Source organism: Neophocaena asiaeorientalis, unplaced genomic scaffold (genome assembly GCF_003031525.2).
Source record: "Neophocaena asiaeorientalis asiaeorientalis breed wild unplaced genomic scaffold, Neophocaena_asiaeorientalis_V1.1 scaffold336, whole genome shotgun sequence".
Classification (NCBI taxonomy): domain Eukaryota; kingdom Metazoa; phylum Chordata; class Mammalia; order Artiodactyla; family Phocoenidae; genus Neophocaena; species Neophocaena asiaeorientalis.
Genome location: NW_020174788.1, coordinates 4,452,261 through 4,477,883, shown reverse-complemented (window position 1 = coordinate 4,477,883; position 25,623 = coordinate 4,452,261). Strand labels below are relative to the sequence as shown.

The 25,623-nt window shown below is 44.9% G+C and overlaps 1 protein-coding gene across 4 annotated transcripts in view; it reads left to right on the top strand.

Moving 5' to 3' along the window:
* GALNT10 (polypeptide N-acetylgalactosaminyltransferase 10) overlaps nucleotides 1-25,623 on the top strand; it is a 218,662-nt gene that overhangs the window by 89,887 nt on the left and 103,152 nt on the right. For 2 of the 4 annotated variants that reach the window (XM_024760164.1, XM_024760165.1), the window contains 2 exons: nucleotides 17,064-17,166; nucleotides 20,023-20,161. In XM_024760164.1, coding sequence (XP_024615932.1) covers nucleotides 17,064-17,166; nucleotides 20,023-20,161 — 242 coding nt within the window. Of the gene's footprint in view, nucleotides 1-661; nucleotides 917-11,224; nucleotides 11,330-17,063; nucleotides 17,167-20,022; nucleotides 20,162-25,623 lie in introns of those variants that run through there. The other 2 variants (XM_024760166.1, XM_024760163.1) reach the window with 2 other exon arrangements.

Below are 25,623 nucleotides of genomic sequence, written 5' to 3'. Positions count from 1 at the left end.
TCCTGCCTGCCACAGATGGTTTGGTTCGCGATGAATTAGAAATTAAACCGAAGCGGTTCTTCATCACAGATAGTTTGAAAGCACTGGTTTAGGACCCAGTAGAGAGGAATGACGTGTATGCAAATGGCTGTAATTTGAGACCTTAAGGGCTAACTTCCAAAGGGAGAAGGGTAGAGTGGGCACAGTGAGAGGTCAGTGGGAGGGAAGATTATTGTGTAAGTGGAAGGGGGTAGAATTAGGGTTTCTTGAGGATGTGGTGTTTGAACTGAGCGTTGTAAGACAGGTATAATTGGGATCTTTTAAAAATAAGGCAGGGTGGCAGGATTGCAGGTTATATTTCTGTTTGGTGCCTTGGATGCAAACACAGAACTGAACTGAATCTTCTGAATCCTCTCTAAAGTCATTTTATTGCTCTAATGACCACAAACAATACTACATGACAAACGACCCCGAAGCTCAGGGGCTTCAGACAGCAATCACATGTTATTGCGTACAGGTCTACAGGTCAGTTGGGCAGTTTCTGTGGTCCCGGCTGGGCTGTCTCATGCATCTCGGACCAGCCGTGGTGGGCTGGGTGGCTCTGCTGGCCTTGCTGGGCTCTCATATCTTTGGGGGTTGGCTGGCTGTCAGCTAGTCTGGTATAACATCGGTTGTTCTTCACATGGTTCCTCTTCCACCTGCTCCTCCCCTCCTTCTAGCATATACTAGCCTGGGCTTGTTCCCTTTGAGGAGACAGACGAACAAACACGAGGGTGGAAGAGTGCAGGTCTTAGATGCTTGGGCTCAAAACTGGCACGCTGTCACTTCTGCCTCCTCCTTTTGTCCACAGCAAGTCACCAAGCCTGCCCAGATTCAGAAGCTGGGGAAACAGACTCCATCTCTCAGTGGGAGGAGCCAGAGGATCCCACTGCAAAGGGTATGGACACAGGGAGGGCTGGAGGATTGGGGCCACTCTTTCAATCTGTCTACCACAGGCATCCTGAGAAATCTTACTAAATTCTCTAGATGAAAAGAACAAGAACCCCCTCCCGACTTCAACTCCATTGTTTCTCAAGCTAAGCAAAGGTTTTTGGAGAAATTTATGTATGAGAAACCATCTGGAAAATGTACAGTGGTCCATTAACCAGAGTTATAAGAAGCCAGGCGACTAAAACAGTCTGCAGTCTTCTGTGTGAGTAGAAGGCAAAAGAGGAAACATTCTGGGCAACCTGATCACCTTTGCTTCTGTGGTACTTTCACCAGCCCACATTATACTCATCCTTCAGTGCCCAGCCCCAGTGCTCTCTGCAGAACTGTTCCCAGAACAATTATTTTGGGAGAATAATTCTTTTCCCAGGTTCCAGTAGCAATTTTTAGAATGAAATGGTGTCAAATGTGGCCTTTGATGTAGACAAAAAACATTTCTTTTATGTTACTTCCTGAAGCACCTAACCCAAGGCCAACAAATAGTAGTTGCACAAGAAATGATCATTAGATGAATAGATGAATGAATGGTTAGATGAGTAAACAGATGGATGGCAGATGCTTCCACACTTGACTGAAGCTTTCTTTTAGAAGAATCTGATATTATCATAAACTTTATTTCCTTCCCTCCAAATCAGTATGTCAACTTGAAATCTTTTGTAGTTGTTCCATGTCTATGTGCTTTAAAGAAAAACCCAGAAAACTGATTGCACAGGGGAGGAACCCTGTTGTGTTCTCCCTCATAAACCCTGTCATTAGTAGCATAGCATTGCAAACTAAGGTCCATGGGTTCCCGAGGATATTAATCATTCTCTAGCTGAAGGGGGTGGTGGTGGAAACTTCTCATCAGATAAATTTGTGAAATACTGGATTAAACAGTGAGGCAGTTTTCCTTTTTGTGAGACTTCACAGAGCCTTAATATGTTAATATACATCTGATGTGTCTCCAAGAGAGCATTAGAATATGTAAGGTTTGAAAATTGGAAGGATTACTTTTTGTGGGTGAGGCAGGGCAGGGGTGCAGGGAGGAGGGAGGTATAATTTTTTTTTATTGTGTTAATACATAACATAATATTTATCATTTTAACAGTTCAGAAGGGTACAATTCAGGGGCATTAAGTAGATTCACAGAGCTGTGTAACCATTACATCTACGCCCAAAACTTTTTTATCATCCCCAACAATGACTCCATTTACACAATAACTCCCCCTTCCCACCCCCCACCATTACCTCTCTTCTGCTTTCTGTCTCTGTGAGTTTGCCCATTCTAGGTCTCTCTGTTGACTAAAAAAAAAAAAACCACAGCGTGAGAGTTGTGAGTTAAGTTTTATCTGGGGTAAAATAAGGCCTATAGCCTAGGAGATAGCATTTCAGGTTGCTCCGAGAAACTGCACCAAAGAGGTTGGCAGGGTGGGGGTGGGGGGAGTCAGTATATATGTGATTTGGGTGAAGGGGGGTACATGCAATCAAGCACACACGTTTGCAGAAGGTAGCGCTGGTCACGAGAAGCAGATGTCTCCATTAATTATTTTAGTGCTATTCTAGATACAAGGAGATGCAAGAATTAGGCTCGTAAAGTCTTCTGAAAATATCTACCTGAAGACCTATTCTGCCATTTTTTCCCAGAGAACCAAGTGCCTCACTCCTGATCTCCACCCTGAACCGCTTTCAGGGTGTGTTGAAGGTCAGTGGCTGCAGTGGCTAGGGACTTCATCTTTGTAGAGGCAGATGGCAAGTGCCAATTTTTAGTTGGCACCTCATATAAGTGGAATCATATGTGTCCTTCTGTGTCTGGCTTATTTCACTCAGCATAATATTTTTGATGTCCCTCCTTGTTATAGCATATTTCAAAATGTTATTCTTTTTCTGGCTGAATAATAACTATTCCATTGTATGTATGTGCCACATTTTGTTTAATCCTTTTATCTGTTGAGGGACACGAGTTATTTCTACCTTTTGATTGTTATGAACAATGCTGTTGTGAATGTTGGCATAACAAATATCTGTTTGAGTCCCTGCTTTCAGTTCTTTTAGATACATACCTAGGAGTGGAATTGCTAGGTCATATGATACTTCTACGTTTAAACTTTTGAGAAACCACAAAACTCTTCCACAGAGGCTGCACCATTTTACATTTCCACTAGCAATGCATGAGGGTTCCAGTTTCTTTACCAACACTTGTTATTTTCCATTTTTTTAATTATGGCTCTCCTGGTAGGTGTAAAGTGATATCTCCTTGTGGTTTTGACTTGCATTTCCCTAATAACTAATGATGTTGAGCTGTAAGAGTCCTTTATGCATTCTGAATATAAGTCCTTTATCAAATGCCTGTTTTGCAAATATATTCTCCCAGCCCATGGCTTGCCCTTTGAAGAACAAAGGCTTTTAATGGCAATGGATTCCAACCTACCCATATTTTACACTTTTTGTGTCCTATTTGAGAAACCTTTGCCTAAACTTAGGCCACTAAAATTTGCTCACGTATTTTCTTCTACAAATATTATAGTTTGGCTCTTACGTTTAGGTCTGTTACCCATTTTGAGTTAATTTTTGTGTATGCCGTGAGGTATAAGGGTTGAGGTTTATTTTTTGGCACGTGATACCTAATTTTTTGACACCATTTGTTGATAAGAGCATCCTTTCCCCATTGCATTTCCTTAGCACCTTTGCTCATAATCAGCTGATTATATACCTGGACTCTCCACCCCATTCCCATTGATCACATGTCTTCCCTTGCTCTAGTAGCACACTCTCTTGGTCACTGTAGCCCTTGAGCAGGCCTTGCAATTAGGACGTATTAAGTTCTCCAACTTCGTTCCTCTTTTTCTAAATTGTTTTGGCATATTCTTCTAGATCCCTTGCATGTTAGTTTTACAAAGATCACATTGAGTCTCTAGATCAATTTTGAGAAGATTGACATCTTAACAATATCAGGTCTTCTGATCCATAAACATGATATATGTCTCTATTTAGATCCTTGATTTCTCTCAGCAGTGTTTTGTAGTTTTCAGTGACTAGGTCTTGCATAGTTTCGTTAAATTTATCCCTTCAGTATTTAGAATTTTTGATGCCATTGTAAATGATATTTTTATTTCCATTTCCAACATTTCATTGCTGATATTTAGAAATACAATTGATTTTCATGTGACAACTTTGTATCCTGTGACATTGCTGAACTCACTAGTTCTACTAGTGCTTTTGTAGATTCCTTAGGATTTTTTAATGTAGATAATCATGTCATGGACAGACATTGTTTGACCTCCATTCTGCAGTCAAAAAATGGGACCTAGAAAGACAGGGGACCTGTCTGATGCTCACTGTTCGTAAATGCAGAGACAGGAGTTTGAAACCTGGATCTTCTGGATCCTCCTTCAGGGTCCTCTCCACCACACCCAAGTTGCTTCTCAGGATTTCAGGCCTCAAGAAAAGAAGCTTGTATCAGCTAAGATTAGATTTGAATGGCTTAAACACAAAAGAAGTTTATTTTTCTCTCACTTAAAAGTCTGGAGGTTTGCATCCCAGGGCTGGTATGACAGTTCTGCTTCATAAAATCCTCAGGAACCTAGGCTTCTTCCCACAAGGAGCTTCACCATCCCTAGGCCATGGACCTCCATCTCGTGATCCAATATGGTGGCATTTGCATTCTAGACAGCAAGATAGAAGGAGTAAAGAAGGAAAGGGTGCACACCAGTGATGTCTTCAGGTAGGTTCCGTGGACTGCCACACAACACCTGCACCCACATCTCTTTGGATAGAACCCAGTTGGGTCACACCTAGCTGCAAGGATGTCTGGGAAATATCATCTTTATTCTGAGAAGTCATATTACCAGCTGAAATTTCTGGTACTGTGGAAGAAAAAGAGAACAGCTGCTGGGGGATAAACACCAATGTCTGCCACAGCCTAAAGGGTAGGAATCCAGAAAGGAAACAACTTGAAAATTGTTGACGAAAAATTAATCAGTCAATCTAAGAAAGAATTGGAAAATTTTTTTCGAGCCAAATTTGAGGATTATAACCGGGAAGAGCATCTCAGAAAGCTCTGAGACCTGTTCTGCCAGTTAGAAATCAAGGCACCGTTATATAACGTTTCTGAGACAGAGGGCTGTGTATCAAATGATGTGTTATTGACAGTTTACATAATCTAGATCTAAGCGTCATCCTGGTGGGTTGTGTGACCCCTGTACAAAATCAGGAAGGAATGTTATCTTTTAAGGAGTTGTCTTGTTGATGGTAGGAGAATGTTGCTCTTTATGGTTGAGCAGGTATTCCTGCAGATGGGGGAGGTTTGGTCGATGCACAATGAAGATACACAATACACAGTGAGGGGAGGCCAAAGGGCAGAGAAGTCTTTTTATGTTTAAATTTTTCTCATCTTGCTATAAAATATGAATTGTATTTCACAAAATGAAAGGAGGAAAAAGGTGACAGAGTTCAAAGTTGGTTGCATCTTTCACAGATCGTTTTAGGATCAGGTGAGCCAGCTCTCTTTAGTTTTCATAGCCCGTTAAGTTGACCTGAAGCCATTTAGTCAGAGGATAAAGTTAATCCTCAGAACCCCTTATGGTATTATATCCTTGTGACTATATTAGACATGCCTAACCATGGATGACCTTCTTTCATCTAGAAAAGATAAAAGATGTCTCCTCATTCATTTGGTCAACAAAAATTGCTATCTCCTACCCTCATGGACCTCACCGTTTAAGGAGAGATAGGCAGTAATGAAATAAGCACCTGAATGAATGTGAAATCACAAAGGAGCCATAAGGATGCTACAGGGGCACACTCAGGGACTGTGATCTAGTCAGGGAGGTCAGGGAAGGTTTGCCTGAAGGTTTGGATTCATTTCTGCAGGAGAGGCTACTTTCATAGCAGAGTGGTGTATTCTGAGGAAACCATCCTTTGTGCCATTGTGGTTACAGCTTATGAATCCTGCCTGGGGCACTGTACGAGTAAGAGATCTTATTTAAGAACAAGGATGCCAGAGTGAGAGTAGGATGGGGATAGGGGAGGTGGGAGGTGGGGGAACTGCTCAGGGACTTTGAGAGAGTCCTTTGTGGCTTACACCCCAGGAGAAATGGAGAAGAGGAAAGGATTTCAGAAGTTCCATGATGGCAGGTCGAGGAGGCCAGGATCATAGTCCAGTCAGAGACTTTCCTTGGGGGCCAGGAAGGAGCCCAAAGAATTTTGGGAGCCCAGAAGGAATTTTCTAATAACTGGAGTCACCTGTATGGAGGAAGAGAGCTTCCCATTCTCTAAGCACCCAAGCCAGGCTCAGGGACCATCCATGTGCCGTAACAAAGAAAGGGTTACTGGGTCCAGTGGACCATCAGAGGAGGTAGCATCTAACCTCCCACTCAGCGTCTAGATTCTGTGACTCTGAGACCTGGAACAGAAGGCCCTAACAGTTGTGGATGAGGGGAGGCCAGTACCAGAGGAGAGGCCAGCCATCTTTCACTTTCTGCTTCTCCACTTCCTCCTACTTGGGGAACCTTTGCGAGCAGCAAGAGAGCCTGAAGCAATCAACCTACCAGGTGTACTTGGGAATTCACTCTTCCAGCTTAAGGCAGGCGTGGTAGATGGGTCCTGTCCTCTGGCCAACACTGGTTAACTGGTAAGGGCCACTTGGAGCACAGTGTTGAGAAGGATTCTTGGAGTCTGGGACCCATAAGGTAAAGTATTACAATAGGTTGGTGATGCCTGCCTTTATTCTAGTGTGATTGTGAGGAAGAAATGGGATGATATATGTAAAAAATGCTTTGTAAATTGCAAAGTGCTATCAAAATAATAACTAATCATGGTAGCTATGATTTTAAGTGCTTCCTAAATACCAAACACTGCTAAGAGCTTTACTTCTCACAATAACCTTTATGTTAGATACTGTTAATATCCTGCCTTTTACAATCGAGGAACCACGGCTTGGAAGAACGGTGTAATTCGCCTAAGGTCGCACAGCTAGTGAGTGTAGAACCGTGACACAAGCCTAGGTGTTTCTGACTCCAAAGCAAGTGCTTTTATAGACTTTGTTTTGCTGTCTTCAGAATGTAGGGGATTATAACTGTAATTATTACTATTAATAGAGCAACTATTCTGTTACTTAGGGGCTCAGCCCTAATTCCCCAGCTAAGGGGATGTGTTTGCAGCTGTTTTTTGGTCCCTGGAAAGGTTTGAACTTGCCTTCTGCTCAGCTTACCAATTCTGCCTGCCCTTCTCCTGACCCGTCCGCATCCGCTCTGCAGAGCAATGTAATGACCCTCTGTTAATGCTCTGTTCGCCGAGCGTCTGAGAAGAGCACTTTTTATCAGGCTGCCTGCAGTTGTTCAAGACTCCTCATGAACAAGGCACAGAAGGATGGTTCACTTCTGCAAGTCGTGCTTTCCTGAGAGCCAACTGTGCTCCCCAAATCTTCCCAGGCACGGAGATGTGGGGAGCAGCGGGCCGACGTGTGGTAGGAACTCCTAGCTGTGATGATTACACGCATGGGGTGGTTGGCAGTTTGCAGAACACTTTCATATCGATTTTCTCTCCAGGCCTCAGTTTTGTCATCTACAAAGTGGATGTGATGACAATAATGATATAGTAAAGTCTCATCTTTCGAAAGGGTTAGGTTATAATAAACTTACCACTTAAGGTGAAAATAACGTAAAATCAGAATCACCCTTGACAATCACCCATGGAATATAAAGACAAACCACCTCTCAAAAGCCCAACTGAGGCAGTTTTTCCTCCAGCATTAAAAATGATGACTGTTTCTCTGGTTGAAGTCATGACGATGCCTTCTGAGGTAATGAAAATACTTATCTTCCAAGAGTAGGCTTACTCGGCACCAAAGCGCTCACAGTACCAGAGGCCAGAGGGAACTAGGCCCCTGGGGACATCATCCAGGATACAGGCTCACTGAGTGTGGGGACAGGAGGATCACCAGCCTCCCTAGTTAGGATTTCTTTTTCTTTCTTTTGGACCATGTGTCACTGAATTCCTGAAGCTTTAACTATATATATGATACAGTTCTATTAGGTCTGATTTCCTGACTTGCTGTCTATGAACAGGATTAAAACTTGAAAATAACGTGTAATGAAGCGAACACCAGGCTGGGTGAGGGGAGATCTGGGCTCAGGCCCTAGGTCAGTCCCACCTGCATCCATGGCATCTTGGGCCTATGGACCTTCAAGATGAACTTATCACCCAAGTGTCCAAGTCCTGAGGCTGCATTTCTTGACTGCAGACTTGCAGGACCCTCGTGACTCTATTTAAAATAAAAAATGTTTATGTCCATCCCAGCTTCTACCTTCCTGCCTAAACTGGCGTCATCTCTGCCTATACCACTGTGATGATAGCCTCCTCCCTGTGTTCCACCCTTCCTCTTGGCCTCCTAATCCTTTCGCCAGTAGCTATAAGAGAGCTTTCCAAATGCAATCTGATCTTGCCACTTCCTTCTATAAAATACTTCGTTTCCAAATGCTTCTGGGGAAAGACAAAATTCTCATCCCTGCCCACCTCTCATCCCCACCAGGCTTCCCCTCCTTCTCTGTGCAACACACACCCTGCTCTTCTTTTAGTCCCTCCGGTTTCATATTTGCCCAGCCAAATATGGGCCTTTGCACATCCTCACTTCACCCTCTGTCTGAAATGCTCTGTTCTCCTCTCTCTGCTGAGTTTATTCTAAGCATACTCCATCCGTTTCCTCAGGGAAGGCTTTCCTGACTTTTCTGTCTGGATAAGACCCTGCTGATCTGATCTGATCTGACCTGAAAGAAAGGGACTCTCTTTGCACCATGTTATCCTTCTTTTCTGCACAGGCCACTGTAACTATTTAAATTTATTTGTGGTTCTGGATTAAAGTCTATATTCCCTTCTGCCACACACATTACTATAAGCTCTATGAGAGCAGGGCCCTTATCTGTCTTGCTCACCAGTGTATTCTTTATACCTAGCACAGGGCCTGGCATGTGCTTGTATTCATTAAACGTGTACGTGGATGGACCAATGGATGGGTGAGACACCCAAATGAACATTGTCAAATGATCAGTGTTGTTGTTGTTTTGTTTGTTATTCCAGTGATAAACCCTTTGGAAACTTCCTCTGAAGAAAATGGTACAAGTTGCAATCATTCTTTTAGAATGAAAGAGAAAAGTCACTGAAGGCTCCATTTGCCCTTTAGATAGTAGGTATTACAAACATCTTGGCTCTTTTTCTCTCTCTGTTTAAAAAGTCTTTTAATGAGCTTTCACACCGTATGTAGCAAATGACCTTTTCTAGAGCCATCTGTACAAAACAAAAGGGTGAATTAGACTAGTGGGTTGCTTCTGCCCTTGGAAGCACAGCGTCAGCCTTTTTAAACAAGGGTTCCTATTTGTGAATGACCTTACCCTCTTAGGGAATGGGGCCCCGCCCAGATTTCAGATGCCAACATCCTGGTGTTGAGACCACAGAGTTATTGGAGCGAGGAAAATTGACACGCCTGATTACTGGGTTGGAACAGCAGGACTTGCCTGACGTGGGCCCGGCCGACTTCGTCAGTCTTGTGGTTGCTGGGTTATAGTGTCTCTGTCCATTCATAAACAGTGCCCTTTAGGGGCAATTGTTTTCTCATACTGCTTGGTCCTGGTTGTATTGGAAGGTAGGTTTTCTCAGAACAGCGGCCTGCCAGGTGAGGGCTGGGCTTAGGTCAGCTCATTTCAGTCTGACTTCTGGAATGGTGGAGAGTGAGCCTCAGCCTACAATGAGGGTACGTTGCTTCTGAATGAAAACAAAATCGTGTTTCTCTCTGCATCTATCCCAGGAAGAGGGGGACTCTGAGATTAATTACAGGTGGATAGGTAGTAACATTTTGTTCTTGGACCTCTACTCCAGCCTGTTCCTTGCTCAAAGACCTTTTGTGGCTCCCACCTGCCAAACAGCTCAAATGTAAGGCCCTCAGATTCTGGCCCAGACTTCCTGGCCTCCTTGTTCCTGACTCTCTGTTGCATCCCACTCACTCCAGCCAAATCAGTCTCCTTGCCACTAAGGAAACAGGTCCCTTACTTTCTAACCTCCATCTCTTTGCACATGCTTCCCCTCCAGCTGGGCTCCATCCCCCCGTGGCTACCAGTCAAAATCCTACCCATCCTTTCAGGCAGCTGTCAAAGACCTTGCTTCTGCAGGAATTTTTCCCTGATGGTCTTAAGTAGAATTTAACCTTTGGCTCTTGTAAATACCTTTAGAATTCATCTGTACAACTTTCAAGGCACACACAGTGTTGTGTGTTTTTTCCTTTCTTATATCCATGCTGTTCGTTGAGGCTAAGAATTATCTTATTTTTCTTTATTTCCTCCACAGCTCTTTGGACATAGTAGGTCCTTAGTTCCTCAGTGGAATCATCCTCTTTTATGAGGTGAATGAAGAAATAAAACAATTCAGCTTATGTCCTCAAAACTCATGAAGAAAGTACATTTATCAGTTGTCCAAACTCCCTTGCTTAAATTAAAGTAACTTTATGCTTTTGGCTAAATTAAGTCCTCCCTGACCCTCTTTGAAGGATAACCTTGAAGACAACCTTGAAGAGAATGCTTTGCTGTGTTGTCTGTGTGTGTGAGTGTGTGTGTATGAAGGTTATTAGAATAATCTACTTAGCAGATAAACAAATGTTTGGAATTGCATGGAGTCATTTAAGCCTCAAAGCAAAATCATTCCAGTGCCTTTGTAGGGTTATTTGACAGGAGGGTTGGGGGCAGGGAAGCTATCCTAAAATTACTGAATCTAATCCGTTTTAGTCCTCGGACCCTGGATGAAGCAGATGCCCTGCTCAGTTTTCCTTTCCGCATTGCCGTTTTTGAACATACAGCCCTTTTTCCATTGTTTTGAAGACACTAGACAGCTCAGCCAGAGACATAAGTGTCCTCTCTGAGCGGTAGCTGCCGAGTCGGCAGCGCTGGGATTAGAGTATGTGCTTTAACAGACCTTTCTCCTTGGGCAGTATACAGTTGGCTCACTTCACCACCTTTCTTCCTTCCCTCCAAAGGATGCCAGGCACGCTAAATAGTGATTAAACAAAAGATTAAAATTCCATTTGTGTGTGTGTGTGTGTGTGTGTGTGTGTGTGTGAACACTAATTGATTCTTTCAGTGGAATGTTAAGAAAAAGCATGCAGATACCAGAAGCGGTTATTTAGAGCAGCCAGTCAGAATCCATTTCCAATTTACTGTTTAATGTGATTTCCACCATCATTCTGCCAGCCTTCTCCCTACACTCTCCCTCACCTCCCTTGCCCTGTGCTCCTTTCCAGCCTCTCTGCTTCCTGTAGCAAAAGGACATCTGGGAACAGATGGGAAGGAAAGTAGCAGAAGATGGTTGCTGAAGGAAAATAATCACGGCTTTTATAGACAAATCTGTGAGTCTGCAGAATTAAAGAAACTTAAAATTACCTCTGGATTGAAACCCAGACATGCTTTTTTGCAGAACATGAAGTGATTGCCATTGCATAAGAATCGCTGTCTTTTGAGAAGCATTGTTCATGTTTTTCTTGTTGCGAAAGGTCTGTGGCATTTGTTTCTGTTGTGCGATGCCACTATTAACTAAGGACTTTCTTCTTTCCTCAAGAACAGCGAATTTCCACGTGGGCACATAACCTGCTGTTAATGAGGAAACTCTCTAAATCCTGTTACCAGCAATAGCCAGTTGAATTGGCTCAGGTGTTCAATAGGTCCTTCTGCAGGGCTCCCAGTTTTATTATTAGATTCCCATCTCTCTCCTTTTCCCCCAAACATGACCATCACATACACCAGATCATAATCCTTCTCCAAAAATAACATATTAATAGTTGCACTCCTTTACCGAAGGGGCCTAACTTTGTGCCAGACACTGAGCTTGATGCGTTGTATAGGTGAGTTCAGTTCATCCCCTCAGGTGCAGGTTAACCTGCAGGTTATTCTGATAGTTTTCCCTATTTATCAGTCAAGGAAACTGGGGTCCACCTGCCCAGGAAGTAAAACCTAAGTTTTTCCGTCTCTGGAATCAGAATGCTCTGAATCATCCAACTAGACTTCCTGTCCCATTAATGAGCAATCATTCATTCAGTCATTCACCTGATATTTACTGAGGGCCTAAGGTATTGACCTAGGCACACACAGTGACAGCTCAAAACAGATGTGCCCCTACCTTGAAGGAGCTCACAGTCTAACCCAGGGAGAGAACAGCCAGATCTGGTTTGGTCTTTGGGGCTGACAAACTATGGGATTTTGGGCAAGTCTCTTCTACTCTGTTAGCTGCAGATTTCGTATCTGCAAGCGAGACAGCTGGGTTTTGACAAGTGGTTTTCCACCTTTATTGTGAATCACATGGGGAATGTGTTTAAAGACATCTTCCTGGCCTCCTACGCCCAGATATGTTGATTTCATAGGTTCAGGGTGGGGTCCAGGCATTTGTATCTATAATGAGAGCTCAGGTCTCCCAAGAACCATCCTTTGAGAGAGACTGATCTGGCTATAAAGCCATTAGCATCTACGAGGGATCTGTGTTGTCATGCCTGTATCCCCAGTGCCTGGCACAGAGTAGAGCTCGATAAAGATTTGGCAATAGCTGGAATGATGTATCTGTGGGGTTTCCATGGGTGGATGTCAGAGACTCCTGATCAAAATTTTCATAAAGGTTTCTGGATAGAATTCTAAGGGCCCTTTGGGCTCTGAATGCTCAGTGGTTTTAGTATCAAAACCAACTCCTTTTCTGACCAAAAGCTCAGACCTATTATTGTAAATCTTTTTAACTTGTATAGTAAAATTTGAGTCCTGTATCAAGGTGATTCTCAAAATCCTAAAGGAGTTGGTACCCACATTGATGTGTAAACTCTGAAAGTGCTCCCGATGACACAGTTTGTGATTTTTCTTGGTTGATCTGAAAGTACCTTTTGGGCAGGTAGTGCTGTCTCTATTTTCCAGGTAGGAAAATCGAGGTGCCTGTGACTCTTGTAGCTTGTCCAAGGCCACACTACAAGGGCTCTCTCCACTAGAACCCAGCGTGGGAGTCAAAGAACATAGCTCTTATTCTCTGGCCTGCTTATGTGGCCTTGGTTGGGTAGCTTGGCCTCTTTGGACATCAGTTTCCCCACCTGTAAGATGGGAGACAGGTGGACTAATTGTTTCTGAGCAGCTGCGTAGCTTGGTTATTTGAGGACCCCCCTAGTGACATGTTTAGACATGCAGAAGTCCCTATGGCAGCAAGCCTCCGAAGTCCTCTTAGTTTAGGGAGGAAATAAGAACTACTGAGACCACCTAAAACAGGCCACCTCTGCAGATCATTCCAGAGGGCATGCATCATTAAGGCAAAGGCAATGAGGTGGTAGAAGCTGTTAAGTGTGAAACTCCCAGAATTTTGGAATCTTAATTCTCTACCCTGTTGGTTCAGTAATTCACTGTTCATTCAAGGGAGTTTACCTCTATGCGGTCACAACTGTGGGATTCAACCCCATGCCCTGTTCCCAGCAGTGTGAGAAGACTTTCACAAACATATGGAGGAAACAGTGTCCTTTCTGGACTCTTAGACTCTTGAAATGTCCTTGTAAAGGTCGCCTCACCCTTGCCACTCAAAGTGTTTTTCGCAGATCAGCAGCATCAGCCATTCCCTGGGAGATTTTCAGAAATGCAGAGTCTTAGGCCCAGCCCCAGACCTCCTATGTCAGAATCCATGTTTAACAAGATCCCCACGTGATTGTACTGCACAGGAAAGTTCGAGAAGTGCTAGCCCTAACCCCGCACTCAGGTCCCCTCCTTCACATCCTGATGAACAGGCGAGCATCCTGTTCCTGGCCTCCTCTGTCTTCTTCCAAGTGCCCCTGTTTCACCCTAATACCAGTCCAACTTTTAGAATTTCTTCTCTATCTTAAACTAATCCCTCAGTCATTCAGTAATTTCTGCCCTTGGTACTCACGCTAGCCTCAGGGCCTCAGAGAACAAGACAGATGCTCCTGTGTCCCGCACGGCTTCCCATCTCCCAGTCCTCCTACAACACAGTTTCTCATCTTCCTCATACATACCTGTATGTGGCAGCCTGTTGCAAACTCCCTGGGGCCAGGAAAGTAAGACAAGTGAGAGATGAGAGCCAGGTGAAATGCACTAAGGAATGGCGGGGGACTGTGGCAAAGTGGAGAGCCATGTGCTGGCCCAGCTCGGTCAGCGCACTGACGTGTCTTTTGAGTTTTCAGGAGAAGCCAATGAATCTTGATAAAACAATAAGAAATCCCTCCATTTTTTTCATGCTGGCAGTTAAAAAAAAAAAAAAGATCCTCAGAAGCCACCAGATTGTGTTTGCCAGTGATCACATCTAAAGTTTTTGTGACCATTGATGATGAATATCTGCCCAGCTTGGATACAATAGCCCAGGTGTAGCCTGACCGGCACAGAGGAGGCAGGATTATGGCCTCCTTCGTTCTAGACCAGTAGTTCTCAAACGGGAGTATGCATCACAATCTCTCGGAGGACTTATTAAAACCCAGATTGCCAGGCCCCACCCCCAGAGTTGCTGCTGCTACTTCCTGGGCAGGGCTCGGGAATCTGCATTTCTAACAAGTTCCCAACCGGTGTGGATGCTCCTGGTTCACGTTTTGAGAACCACTTTAGATTGGTTCCTTCCATTAAGGCAGCCGCGCTTTGCAGAACCTCTTTAGGTCCACTAGTGACCTAATGTCGTCAGTGGAAGTTCCCAGTCTTTGGGTAGCAGAAGAGGGAGAAGGAATTGGGAGGGAGGGCTGGAGGAAAGATTGCTAACCAGCTCTTGACCGACCAATCCTGACATCTAGAGGTAGAATACTTACTTCGGGTAGGTCCCTGACCCATTCCAAGATTCAGTTTCCCTGTCTGTGAAATAGGGCAGTGTCCTCAGTTCAGTTTCCAAGTATATGTGTTCACTTGTTTGGAGACTTGATTGTCAGTTTGTTTTTAGCAGAGGTCCTTTTAAAAATGAAATCCCACATGGAACCCCGGTATAAAAAACAGACAGGTGCATTGCGGGTCTGATTGAAGGAGGGGAGTCAAGCTCTTACTCTCAGCCTCCACCTTCCCAAGGCAGCACTGAAGGGTCTCCTGTAGAAATGTAGCTCACCACAGTTGAAACCTGCTGAAGGAACTTCCAGCTCAGCTCCTGTGATTTCTAAGCCCCCGAGAACTGTTTGCAGGCACGTGGCCTTTGTTTTTGCAGTTTTCTTTCCCTCTCTGACCACAACATGTGGCAGGCCCACTTTCAGAGTTTTCTTCTTGCAACTCAGAGGGGTCTGTAGGAGAGGGAATGCCAAGGATTGTCATCATCATTAGAGCCGTTGTGGAAAATCTGCCAACGCGAGAATCAGCCGGAGCCTTAATAAACAGGCGTGGGGATGATTTTATTCCAGTGGCTTCTTGTTAGTGCTAATGTTCCAGCACACCACGCATTCAGGGCCTAGTTAATTATATAGGAAATAGTACTAGTGGATTCTGCATGCCACAGTGACAAGAACAGGTGTCTGGGGTTTTTAATGGGCAAGGTGAGGTGGAAAGCTGTTCTCATGTAGGTGAACACAGGTATTTAAACAGCCGTGTGGAGCAGTGTTACCTTGGGAAGACTCTTACTGAGCCCTGGGGCCAAGTCCTTAGACTCGACTCTTGGCGTGGGAAAGCATCTGACACCTTCTGATGACCCCAGACACTGGAATGCGGCCTCCTTTAATTAGGGGAACTGCTTCCTAATTGGCCCACCAGCATGGGCTCACCTTCCGGAACACAAAATAAATGCCTTCCTCTGCCAGCCCCTGGCTACTATATATTCCTGTTCTCTTTCAGCCATCTAAGTGCTTGTTCAGACCTTCCACACACATTTGACAACTGTTCCCCCTCTTTGGGACTGGGCCTTCTTTGGGACTGCAGAGATGACCAAGACCCGACTTCTCTTCCTGTGCTCTGTGCTCCTTGGGCCCAGCCCAGCTCTGCCGTGCTCCACCTGTACCTGGAAGTCTATGCCCAGGCCATGTGCTCTGCCTGCCTCTCATTTCGCCCAATCCAAAGGCACCCATGTCCATAAAACCTTCCCCAGTTCTCCCAGGCAGAAGCGAAGTCCTCTAGCACTTTCTCCAGACCTCTCACCCAAAATTCACTGCTTCTGCCCTGTCTAGTATGGAGCCACTAGCCACCTATGGCTCTTGAGCACTTGGAATGAGGCTGAACTGAGATGAACACAAGTGTGAAATACACACACTGGATTTTGAAGACTTAGTACAAAAAAAAAAAAAGAATGTAGAATACCTCAACACTTTTTTCCACTGTGTGTTGAAATGATAATACTTTAGATGGAGTATATGGAGCTAAATGAAATATATTATCAAAACTCACTTCACCTTTTTTTTTTTTAATTTGGTTGTGCCGGGTCTTGTTTGCGGCACGTGGGATCTTTAGTTTCTCATGCGGGATCTAGTTCCCTGACCAGGAATCAAACCCGGGCGCCCTGCATTGGGAGCACGGAGTCTTAACCACTGGACCACCAGGGAAGTCCCTCACTTCACCTGTTTTTAAAAAAATTTTTAGGGCTTCCCTGGTGGCGCAGTGGTTGAGAGTTCACCTGCCGATGCGGGGGACGCGGGTTCGTGCCCCGGTCCGGGAGGATCCCACATGCCGCGGAGCGGCTGGGCCCGTGAGCCATGGCCGCTGGGCCTGTGCGTCTGGAGCCTGTGCTCCGCAATGGGAGAGGCCACACAGTGGGAGGCCCATGTACCACAAAAAAAAAAAAAAATTTTTAATGTGAATACTAGAAAATGTAAAGTTACATATGCAGCTCACCTAGGTGGCTCACGTTATATTCTGTTGGACAGCATCACACCTACCTCTTTCTCTCTTCCATGGAAGGAATATCTGTCCATCTGTTTTCTCTGCCGTGGGTTTGTAAGTTCCAGGACGGAGGACACAGTGTGTCATCTTTCTGAACTTTGCACACCTGGCTGGCACGGAGCAGGACTAACAAAGCTATACTGAGGAAATTAATAAATGAACCAATGATGACAGACATTCAATCAATACTGAAAGCTCCCTTAGGCAGTGTAATTTCTGGGTCTCTGTTATTAAACTTATTTCCCCTTTTCTTCTATTTCACAGTTTTTGTCTTTTTTTAAGGGCTCACACAATCAGCAAAAGAAGACCTTTTTCTTGGGAGATGGGCAGAAGCTGAAGGACTGGCACGACAAAGAAGCCATCAAGAGGGATGCTCAGCGTGTAGGTACGAGAGCAGAGCATCCTTGGACGGTCCCCTGGAGAGTGTTTGCACACGCGCATGTGTGTGTGTGTGTGCGCGAATGTGTGTGTTTAACGGCGTTATCTGGACCTCCTGTTGACTCCCTGTCCGTTTGCCGTCATCCTTCCCCTGGTTCCTGGGATCCCCCGCTTCACCTGTTAGCTGACCCCTTTCTCCACTCATACCACCAGATCCACTGCCTTCGGGACTTTGCCCTTCTACCTCTATGGTGATAGAAAATGTCTCCCTCCTCGAAGATATTTTACCACTAAAGTGAGGAGTAGTAATCATAAGAGGCAACACTTATTGAACATGTATGATGAACAAGGCCCAAGGTCCACACTTTTGTTGGTGAAACTCCTCACCAACCTTTGTAGCGCATTTGATGAGAAGAGACCTGGAGCTCAGAGAGGTGGGGTAATTTGCCTATAGTCACACAGTGAGAAAGAGGCAGACTTGGGAGTTGAACTCAGGTCTAGAGGGCTGAGTTGATCCCTACGCAGCACCATAGCCACAAGGTTGAATGAATCTAGTGGGCTTCAGCTGAAGTTTTCTTTGCCTAATTAGCCTTTGGAACTGTTCCTGTTACACTGCAGAGTTGGGAAGGGGTGGGGTGACTCGCCACATAATTTCTGTGGCGAGTCATCTCGAGAGAGAGCCTGGGCTAGGAGCCAGGAGAGCAGCTCAGATACCACCTACCAGCCACGTGACCATCAGATAAATTCCATCTCCTGGAGCCTCGGTTTCCCCCTCTGTCAGTGGGGCTCATGCTTCCTACTTTGATAACCTCAGGGTGTTGTCGTGAAGGTGATAGGTAAAGTACAATTTACAATACTGGAAAGCACCGTAGAAATATAAGGGATTGTATTTTATTCATTTTTATCTCAGAGGTACCCACCACTATTGATTTTTTTTTTTTTAAGTTATACTATGACAAAACCAGATGACAGTAAGGCTCTGAATAGAGCTGATGTAACCACTGATGGTCAGGGAAAGCGAAGACAGGACATGCATTTTTCTATATGCCAGTGATTTAAAATGTTTTAAATTTTTTTTAAAATTTTAAACATGATTTAAAATGTTTCCTTAAGAAAGGAAACATTTGAAAAGAGCTAATTTTCCAGGCAGTTATACCAGAATTATTGGAACATTGGGCCAACTAGCCAGAAAAGAGTAAACAGTGGCGACATTATTGAGAGTAATAATAACCAGCATGTGTTGAGCACTCACTGTGTGCCAGGCATCTTGCCCTGCATTCCCTCCTTATTTCCTTTTTTTTTTTTTTTTTCTTTTTTTCGGTACACGGGTCTCTCACTGTTGTGGCCTCTCCCGTTGCGGAGCACAGGCTCCAGACGCGCAGGCTCAGCGGCCATGGCTCACGGGCCCAGCCGCTCCGCGGCATGTGGGATCTTCCCAGACCGGGGCACGAACCCTTGTCCCCTGCGTCGGCAGGCGGACTCTCAACCACTGCGCCACCAGGGAAGCCCCCTGCATTCCCTCCTTAATCATCACATTGAACCTTCTCATCCCAGGGAATACAAAAGGCAAAACTCAAGACATAGAAAGGCTGAAGGCGCTCCTGAGATGACACAGCTGGGAGCAGCAGGGCGGGCTTCAAACTCCACTCTGCCCAGCTCCAGGGCCTGAACTCTGAGTCACTCCCCTGCACTGCCTTCCCAAAGCTTCCCTCCCTGCCCGAACAGATGCTTCTGCTCTTTTTCTGCCTGTTGCATTTGTGTCCCTTGCAGGATCTGTGCTGGGCACTGGCCGGCAGTGTCTTATCACAGAGCAATGCAAGTTACGGGTGGCGGAGTTCTCTCTCTCGTTGGGCTGGATTGGAGTAGACACCACCCCTGGGCTCCCCTCTTTGCTTGCACCTTCTCATCAAGCTGATGTTTCAACATTTACTTTGCAAAGTAAACGGGGTGTTGCTCAGTCCGTGGGCTCCAGAAGATGAGGTGATGTTGAATCAGCTGACTTTTATTACCCTTTCTTCCAGACCCTTGCCAATGGCAGATGCTTGGGCTATTATTGCAGGGGTTGGGGGACATCCCCACGTACCATCTGCACCCTGGGAACCCAGAGGGTAATTTCCTAGAGCATCAGGGACTCTTTCCCCAGATGGATTGTAAAGAGAGAGGAAAACTGGTACTGGATCCACCCAAATCCATTGCTCAAAACAACACTTTTCAGGCAATCCAGGCCTAGGCTAGGCAAATCTTAATTTGTTTGCTGGCTTAAAAAAAATCAAAACATCTTTTATCATTTGTGGCAATTTTGATTTATATATAAAGCTTGCCTTGCCTGGAGAGTAATCATAGTATTTCCTCACATGGTTAATAGGGTTTATAGTTTACAGAAAGCTTTCATGTATGCAACCTCTCATTTGACTTTCTCAGCGTGGTGTGGGTACCAGACAGGAACAAGCTACAGTTCAGAGAGGTAGTACTGGCCCAAGGTTGATCAGCTTATCGGCAAGTGATCTGGCCTCCCGTCCAGGTGATCAGACTTCAGGGTCAGGGATGTTTGGGGCTCCTGGCAGAGTGGGGGAAGCATGGGCTTTGGAGCCCAGAGACCTGGTTTTATAGCCTTTCTGCATCCTGGTTTATCTGTCTATAGAATGAGGGCTCGTATGCCTACCCTGACAGCTTTGCTGGGGACATTACATGAGAACAGGTCTGAAGTGCGTGATACGCCCATGGCTGAGTCTCAATCCCCTCACCTCTTTAGCCCTGCAAAATATCAAGTGTAAAGTTCTATCTTGGTGATTTAACCATATTTTTCATCTTCCCTTCCCCACTCCATTTAATTGGCAACACTGACTTTGCTCTTTGCTCCTAGGAAACGGAGAACAAGGGAGGCCCTTCCCCATGACCGATGCTGAGAGAGTGGATCAGGCATACCGAGAAAATGGATTTAACATTTACGTCAGTGATAAAATCTCCTTGAATCGCTCTCTCCCTGACATTCGGCACCCAAAGTGAGTGTAACATCTCTCATCTTCTGGGATCTAAGGATTTTGCCCTGGGCTCTTGTTGAGAATTAATTAAAGAAAAAGGTACATGAAGCACTGCTGGAGATTTCCTCCTGTTACCCAGGGCCTTCGTGCACAGGTTCGTGTGATCAGATTCTCCTAGAATTTAGAACTGATGTGGCCGAGGGACAATATTGTCTCTCCAAAAGAGCTGGTCTCCTTCCTCTTTTCAACCAGCGGAAACCATGACCTCTGTATTTCCTTTTCTGACTCTAGCCCACAGGGAAGTCCAGACCTCAATTTGCAAGACAGTTGCAGCAGCCATTTCAACCCTCCCTTTCTCCACCTTCTGTGTGTGACATTTTTATTTTTTTAATCTTTATTTTAGCTATCCTGTGCACCTGTACATCGATATGTTGGTTATAAGCTATCTCAACTCACTTTGAGAGAGGACATATCATAATGATTATAAAGATAACAGTGGCAGCTAACATTCTTTGAACAGGTAGCGTGTGTCAGGCACTTCATTTGCATTGTCTCAGGTCCTTGTGATGTAGGTCCTGTGATGATGCCCATTTTTACAGATGAGGAAACTGAGGCTTAGAGGGGTATTATAACTCATGTAGGGCCACACTAAGAAGCTGAGCCAGTTCGTGAGCTGCAGTTCAACCAAAAACTATACTCTGGATCTTAAGCCATCCTGCCTCCCCTTTTTAATAGAAGTACTGTAGTGGTCATTGTGATTTTCTAGCAGAGGGGTATCTCTTAAAGTTGCTGTGCATTAGAATCACCTGGAGGGCTGTTAGTTCGAACACAGGACCTTGATCCTCACGCCAATAATCCCTGATTCAGTAGATCTGGGTCGGGGCCCAAGAACTTCATTACAAGTAAGCTCCCACATGATGTTTGTGAGGTCACACTTCGGGAACCACTGCAAGCAGAAGATTTCAAAAGTGTTTCTTCACGAAGGCAGTACTGAGTAGAAGTGGAGCATAAACTGTTTCGCTCAGGGACTAAGAAATTAGAAGCCGGGAAAAGATAATAACAGCTAACACTTATTAGGTACTTACTGTATGCCAATCATTATTCTAAGCCAGCTGTTCTCAGAGTGTGGTTCCCAGGCCAGCAACAGCAGCATCACCTAAGAGCTTGTTAAACATGCAAACTGCTGGATCTCAGCCCAGGTCTACTGAATCAAAAGCTCTGCACAGGGACCCGGCCGTCCATGTTTTAACAAGCCCTCCAGGGGATTCCGATGCAAAGCTGAAGTTTTATATATACATTCTTTTTTAATACTCTTTTCCATTAGGTTTATCACAGGATATTGAATAGAGTTCCCTGTGCTCTACAGTAGGACCTTGTTGTTTATCCATTCTAAATGTAATAGTTTGCATCTACTAGCCCCAGAACCAAGGGTACTTTAAGTACATTAATTCAGCCAAACCTTCCAAAAACCCTATGAGACAGGTACCTTTATTATCACCATTTTACAGATAAGGAATTGAGGCCAAAAAAAAAAGCTAAATAGTTACCGTGAGATGATACAGCTGGTAAGAGGTGGTGCTAGAATTTACATGCAGGGAGTCTGACCTAGAATCCCTAAGTCATAAGGTCTTTCCACCTATAAGGACTCAGTTGGTAGAATATAATAATAAAGAATCTTGATAGCATGTGTAGCTACTTACAAAATGCTTTCTGCCCGCTTACGTCTTTCAGTTCCTGCAATAGTACTTTGAGGTTGGTGTTTTTATTATCATCTCTACTTTGTAGATGAGGAAAGCACACAGCTAGGAATCCCCAGCCGGAAGGTGTGCTGCTTGCCCAGGACGGGGCCCAGTTCAGAAGGATTTCTTGCAGCGAGGGGAGGGAGCGAGGGCCTTGCAGGGCTTGCTCGGGCATTCGCTCTTCGTTTCATGGTCTTCACTGTCAAGCCCGGGATTTTTTTCACCTAAGTCTGAGAAGGTAGTTCAGATATTACTGATGTTGTTGGATTCAGAACCGTGACCCGACTCTGAGGGTCAGAAACTCAATTTATATGTTTAGCCCCTCGCAGAGTTCAGAATTCTGCACTAATTTCATCTTTCTAAGTCTGGGAAAGAAGTTTCATCTGGGAGCATTATTCTCTTACCTCAGCTACTGCTCTGTGGTTCTGTAGGTTCTCAACTCTGGCTATGCCTGGGGTGGTTTTAAAAAAATACAAAAGCCGGGGCCCTACCCCAGCCACTGGAGTCTGAATCTCTGGAGGGATAGCCTGGGTCTGAGGATCTTCTGAAATCTCAGAACGTGATTCTCGCATATAGCCAGGGTTGAGAACTGCTCGTGTGAAATAAGGAATATTTTTACAGTGAGAGAGCGATGCTTTCATCCATTCATTCATCTGTTCATCCAGTAAATGTATATTCATGGTCTTCTGTGTACCAAGCCCTGTGCTGAATACCAGGAACACAATGATAAATGAGCCATTATTGCTGCTTTGGGCAAGAGCAGGGGGTGGATGGCAGGAGCAGGTCATTACCCCACAGGTGAGAACTAGTGAGGGAATAGGCACAGGGTGCTTTGGAACCCCAGGGGACACCCCCACCCGACACCAGCCTCTGCGGGAGAGGACTAAGCAAGACGGTGCTTTGCCTTAACAACTAAAGGGGCGAGTCTCCCAGCTGTTAGAGGGAGAGCCAGGGGCAGGGAACAAACCCTTTTGTCTCCCAGTGCAGTGCTCTCTCCCGACAGCCCAGAAGAAGAAAGGTCTTCATAATCAAGGCGTCCTTGGACCCACAGATAGGTCTGTGAATAGAATTCAGGAGGGTCTGTAAACTTGGATGAGAACAACATTGCATTTTCCTTTTCATGAACCTCTCACTGAAATCTGGTGTTCCCTTCAGTTATGACTGTAGACAACGAAGCACCTATGATACCTTCACCAAAAGAAATCATTTACTTTCCCATCACTTTACAGATATCTTGAAATGTCACAGATACTCATCACTGCTTTGGAATGAAGGTAGTTTTTAGAACTTCCACTAGATCTCGTCATTTAATGTGTTAATGAAGAAGCACATTTATGACTCTATTTCAAATTCTTTTATTATGTTGATAACAGTATTTCAGTCTAACTGGTTTCCTTTACAAGCTCATCTATTTTATTTTATTCATTGTACACACTGTTCTGAGAAGTGATGATAGGCTTCACCAACCTGGCAGAGAGGTTCAGGGTTTGGGTTTAAGGGAAGGAGGCCCAGTTCTGGGTGGATGTGAATTGAGCCTAAGGCTCTCCTGTATTACCAGCCCACCCACCCAACCAGTATCCAAGTTATGGCAAAAGATGTCGCTAAATCCAACGCTCCTGACACCCACCCTTTTTTAGAATCCCGTTGTGGAAGCTGACTTTTTTTTTTTAACGGTAAAGATGGATTTTATAAAATCATTAAGCTGCTTTACTTTACAATTTGACGGAAGGGGCTACAGTGGAATTTTGCAGAGCTAAGAAAATTGTTTATATTGCTCTGATAAGAAGCAATTTAATATGAACATCTATAAACATCCATTTCGCATTTGCCATAGTTTGTTGTTAATTTTTTCATATGAAAGTTTTGTTTTTTTGCTTTAAGTCTTGAATATGTATTCATTAAGACTCATTTAAGCACTAGAGCACTGCTAAAATTCCCTGATTTAAAATATCCGTTTCTGATTACATAACAAGACCTCAAATATTTGGCACCTATACAACTGGCACCTTTCAACAAATGGAATTCTAGGCAGAAGTTAAGAAGAGCTATTGAGAAAAGCCAAAGACACTGAATTCAGAGAAATTTCCTGGTTGGGCAGGTCTCTGTAAAAGCAAAGTGTTCTGGGATTGATTGAAAAGAAAAGCATGCAGCTAAGCACACTCCATCCTGTAGGGTCACAGGGCAAATCAGCGTTGAAGCTGAGCTGAAGAGGAGAAGGAGAGCAGTGATGAGCAGGCAAGAGGAAGGGCAGCAGGAGGAAGAAAAAATATCAACAGGAAAGGAGGGAAAGGAGGGTTGAGGCATGATTGGTATAAGATAGACCAGGATGAAGAACAGGAAAGGAAACATCAAGAAGGGAAAGAAGAAAGCAGAAGGACAATGGTGTGAAAAAGAGGAAATAAAAATATGAAAGATCCAAACCAAGGAAAAATGGAATCCTATCCAGAATATCCTATTATAATACCTGAAAGTTAAGAATCAACTCTATTTAATCTGTATTAGTCCACATTGGCAAATAGCAGCACTTATCATCTTTTTTAAAAATTTTATTTATTTATTTATTTATGGCTGTGTTGGGTCTTCGTTTCTGTGCGAGGGCTTTCTCTAGTTGTGGCAAGCGGGGGCCACTCTTCATCGCGGTGCGCGGGCCTCTCTCTATCTCGGCCTCTCCCATTGCGGAACACAGGCTCCAGACGCGCAGGCTCAGTAGTTGTGGCTCACAGGCTTAGTTGCTCCGTGGCATGTGGGATCTTCCCAGACCAGGGCTTGAACCCGTGTCCCCTGCATTGGCAGACAGATTCTCAACCACTGCGCCACCAGGGAAGCCCCCAGCACTTATTTTGATAAGATAAAAACTCAAATTGCTTACTCAATTGCAAGAAACTGTCTCACATGGATTATCCCATTGGGAAGCTGACTTTTCCTAAATGAGTTGACAGATGTCTTGAAGAGCTTTTCTTTTTTTCCAGGGAAAGTGGGGTGGGAGAATCTTTCGGGCAGTTTGACAGCAGAAATGTGTGAAGAAGTTAGAGCAGTCAAGCCACTCAGTCCCTCCTGTTGCTTTTAGCTTAAACAGCTTCTCTGGCAGGAGCTGAGGTTTATATTTGCCTTCTACTCCTTCAAACTGAATTTTGGCAGCAGCCTGTCAAGGACAGGACCAAGGGGCTGTTTGTTTGTGCCAGCTGCATTTGCTTCCTCCAGAAGCTGCACCAGGGAGCGTGCAGCCACAGAGAGTGGAGACTAGGTGGTCCGGCCCCACTTGCTGGGTTTGCATGTGGGAGGTGGCCAGCTGGCTCTGAGCAGGTCTGCCCTCGGCCCCTCCTGCCAAGGGAACAGGAACAAGGATGGCTGGTGGGCTGGCCCACTTTTCTTCTCCCCAGGGGCCCTGCTGGGCTGCGTGGCAGCCACACATGGAGGCCCCCTCCAGGGCACAGAGCTGGTAGCAGCAGAGTCCCAACTGCTGGAAGTTGCCTTGGTCTAAAAGTTCCTGGGCACACCCCTCCGTTGGATGATCAGCTTCTTCCATGCAAAGATTATCCATGGTGGGGGTGAAAGCAGCCTACAATCCTGACCTGCTTTCTCCAGTCCATGAATATAGCTTCCAGTAATGAATGAACCTGAATGGCATCTTTGTCACAAGAAAAGGCCCGAGTCTACCAGATTCTTGGTTCCATGTTCCTTCTTGATTTTTCCTTTTTGTTAAATTAACATGGTTACTTTATGGTATGTGCTTAATTTCCTCAA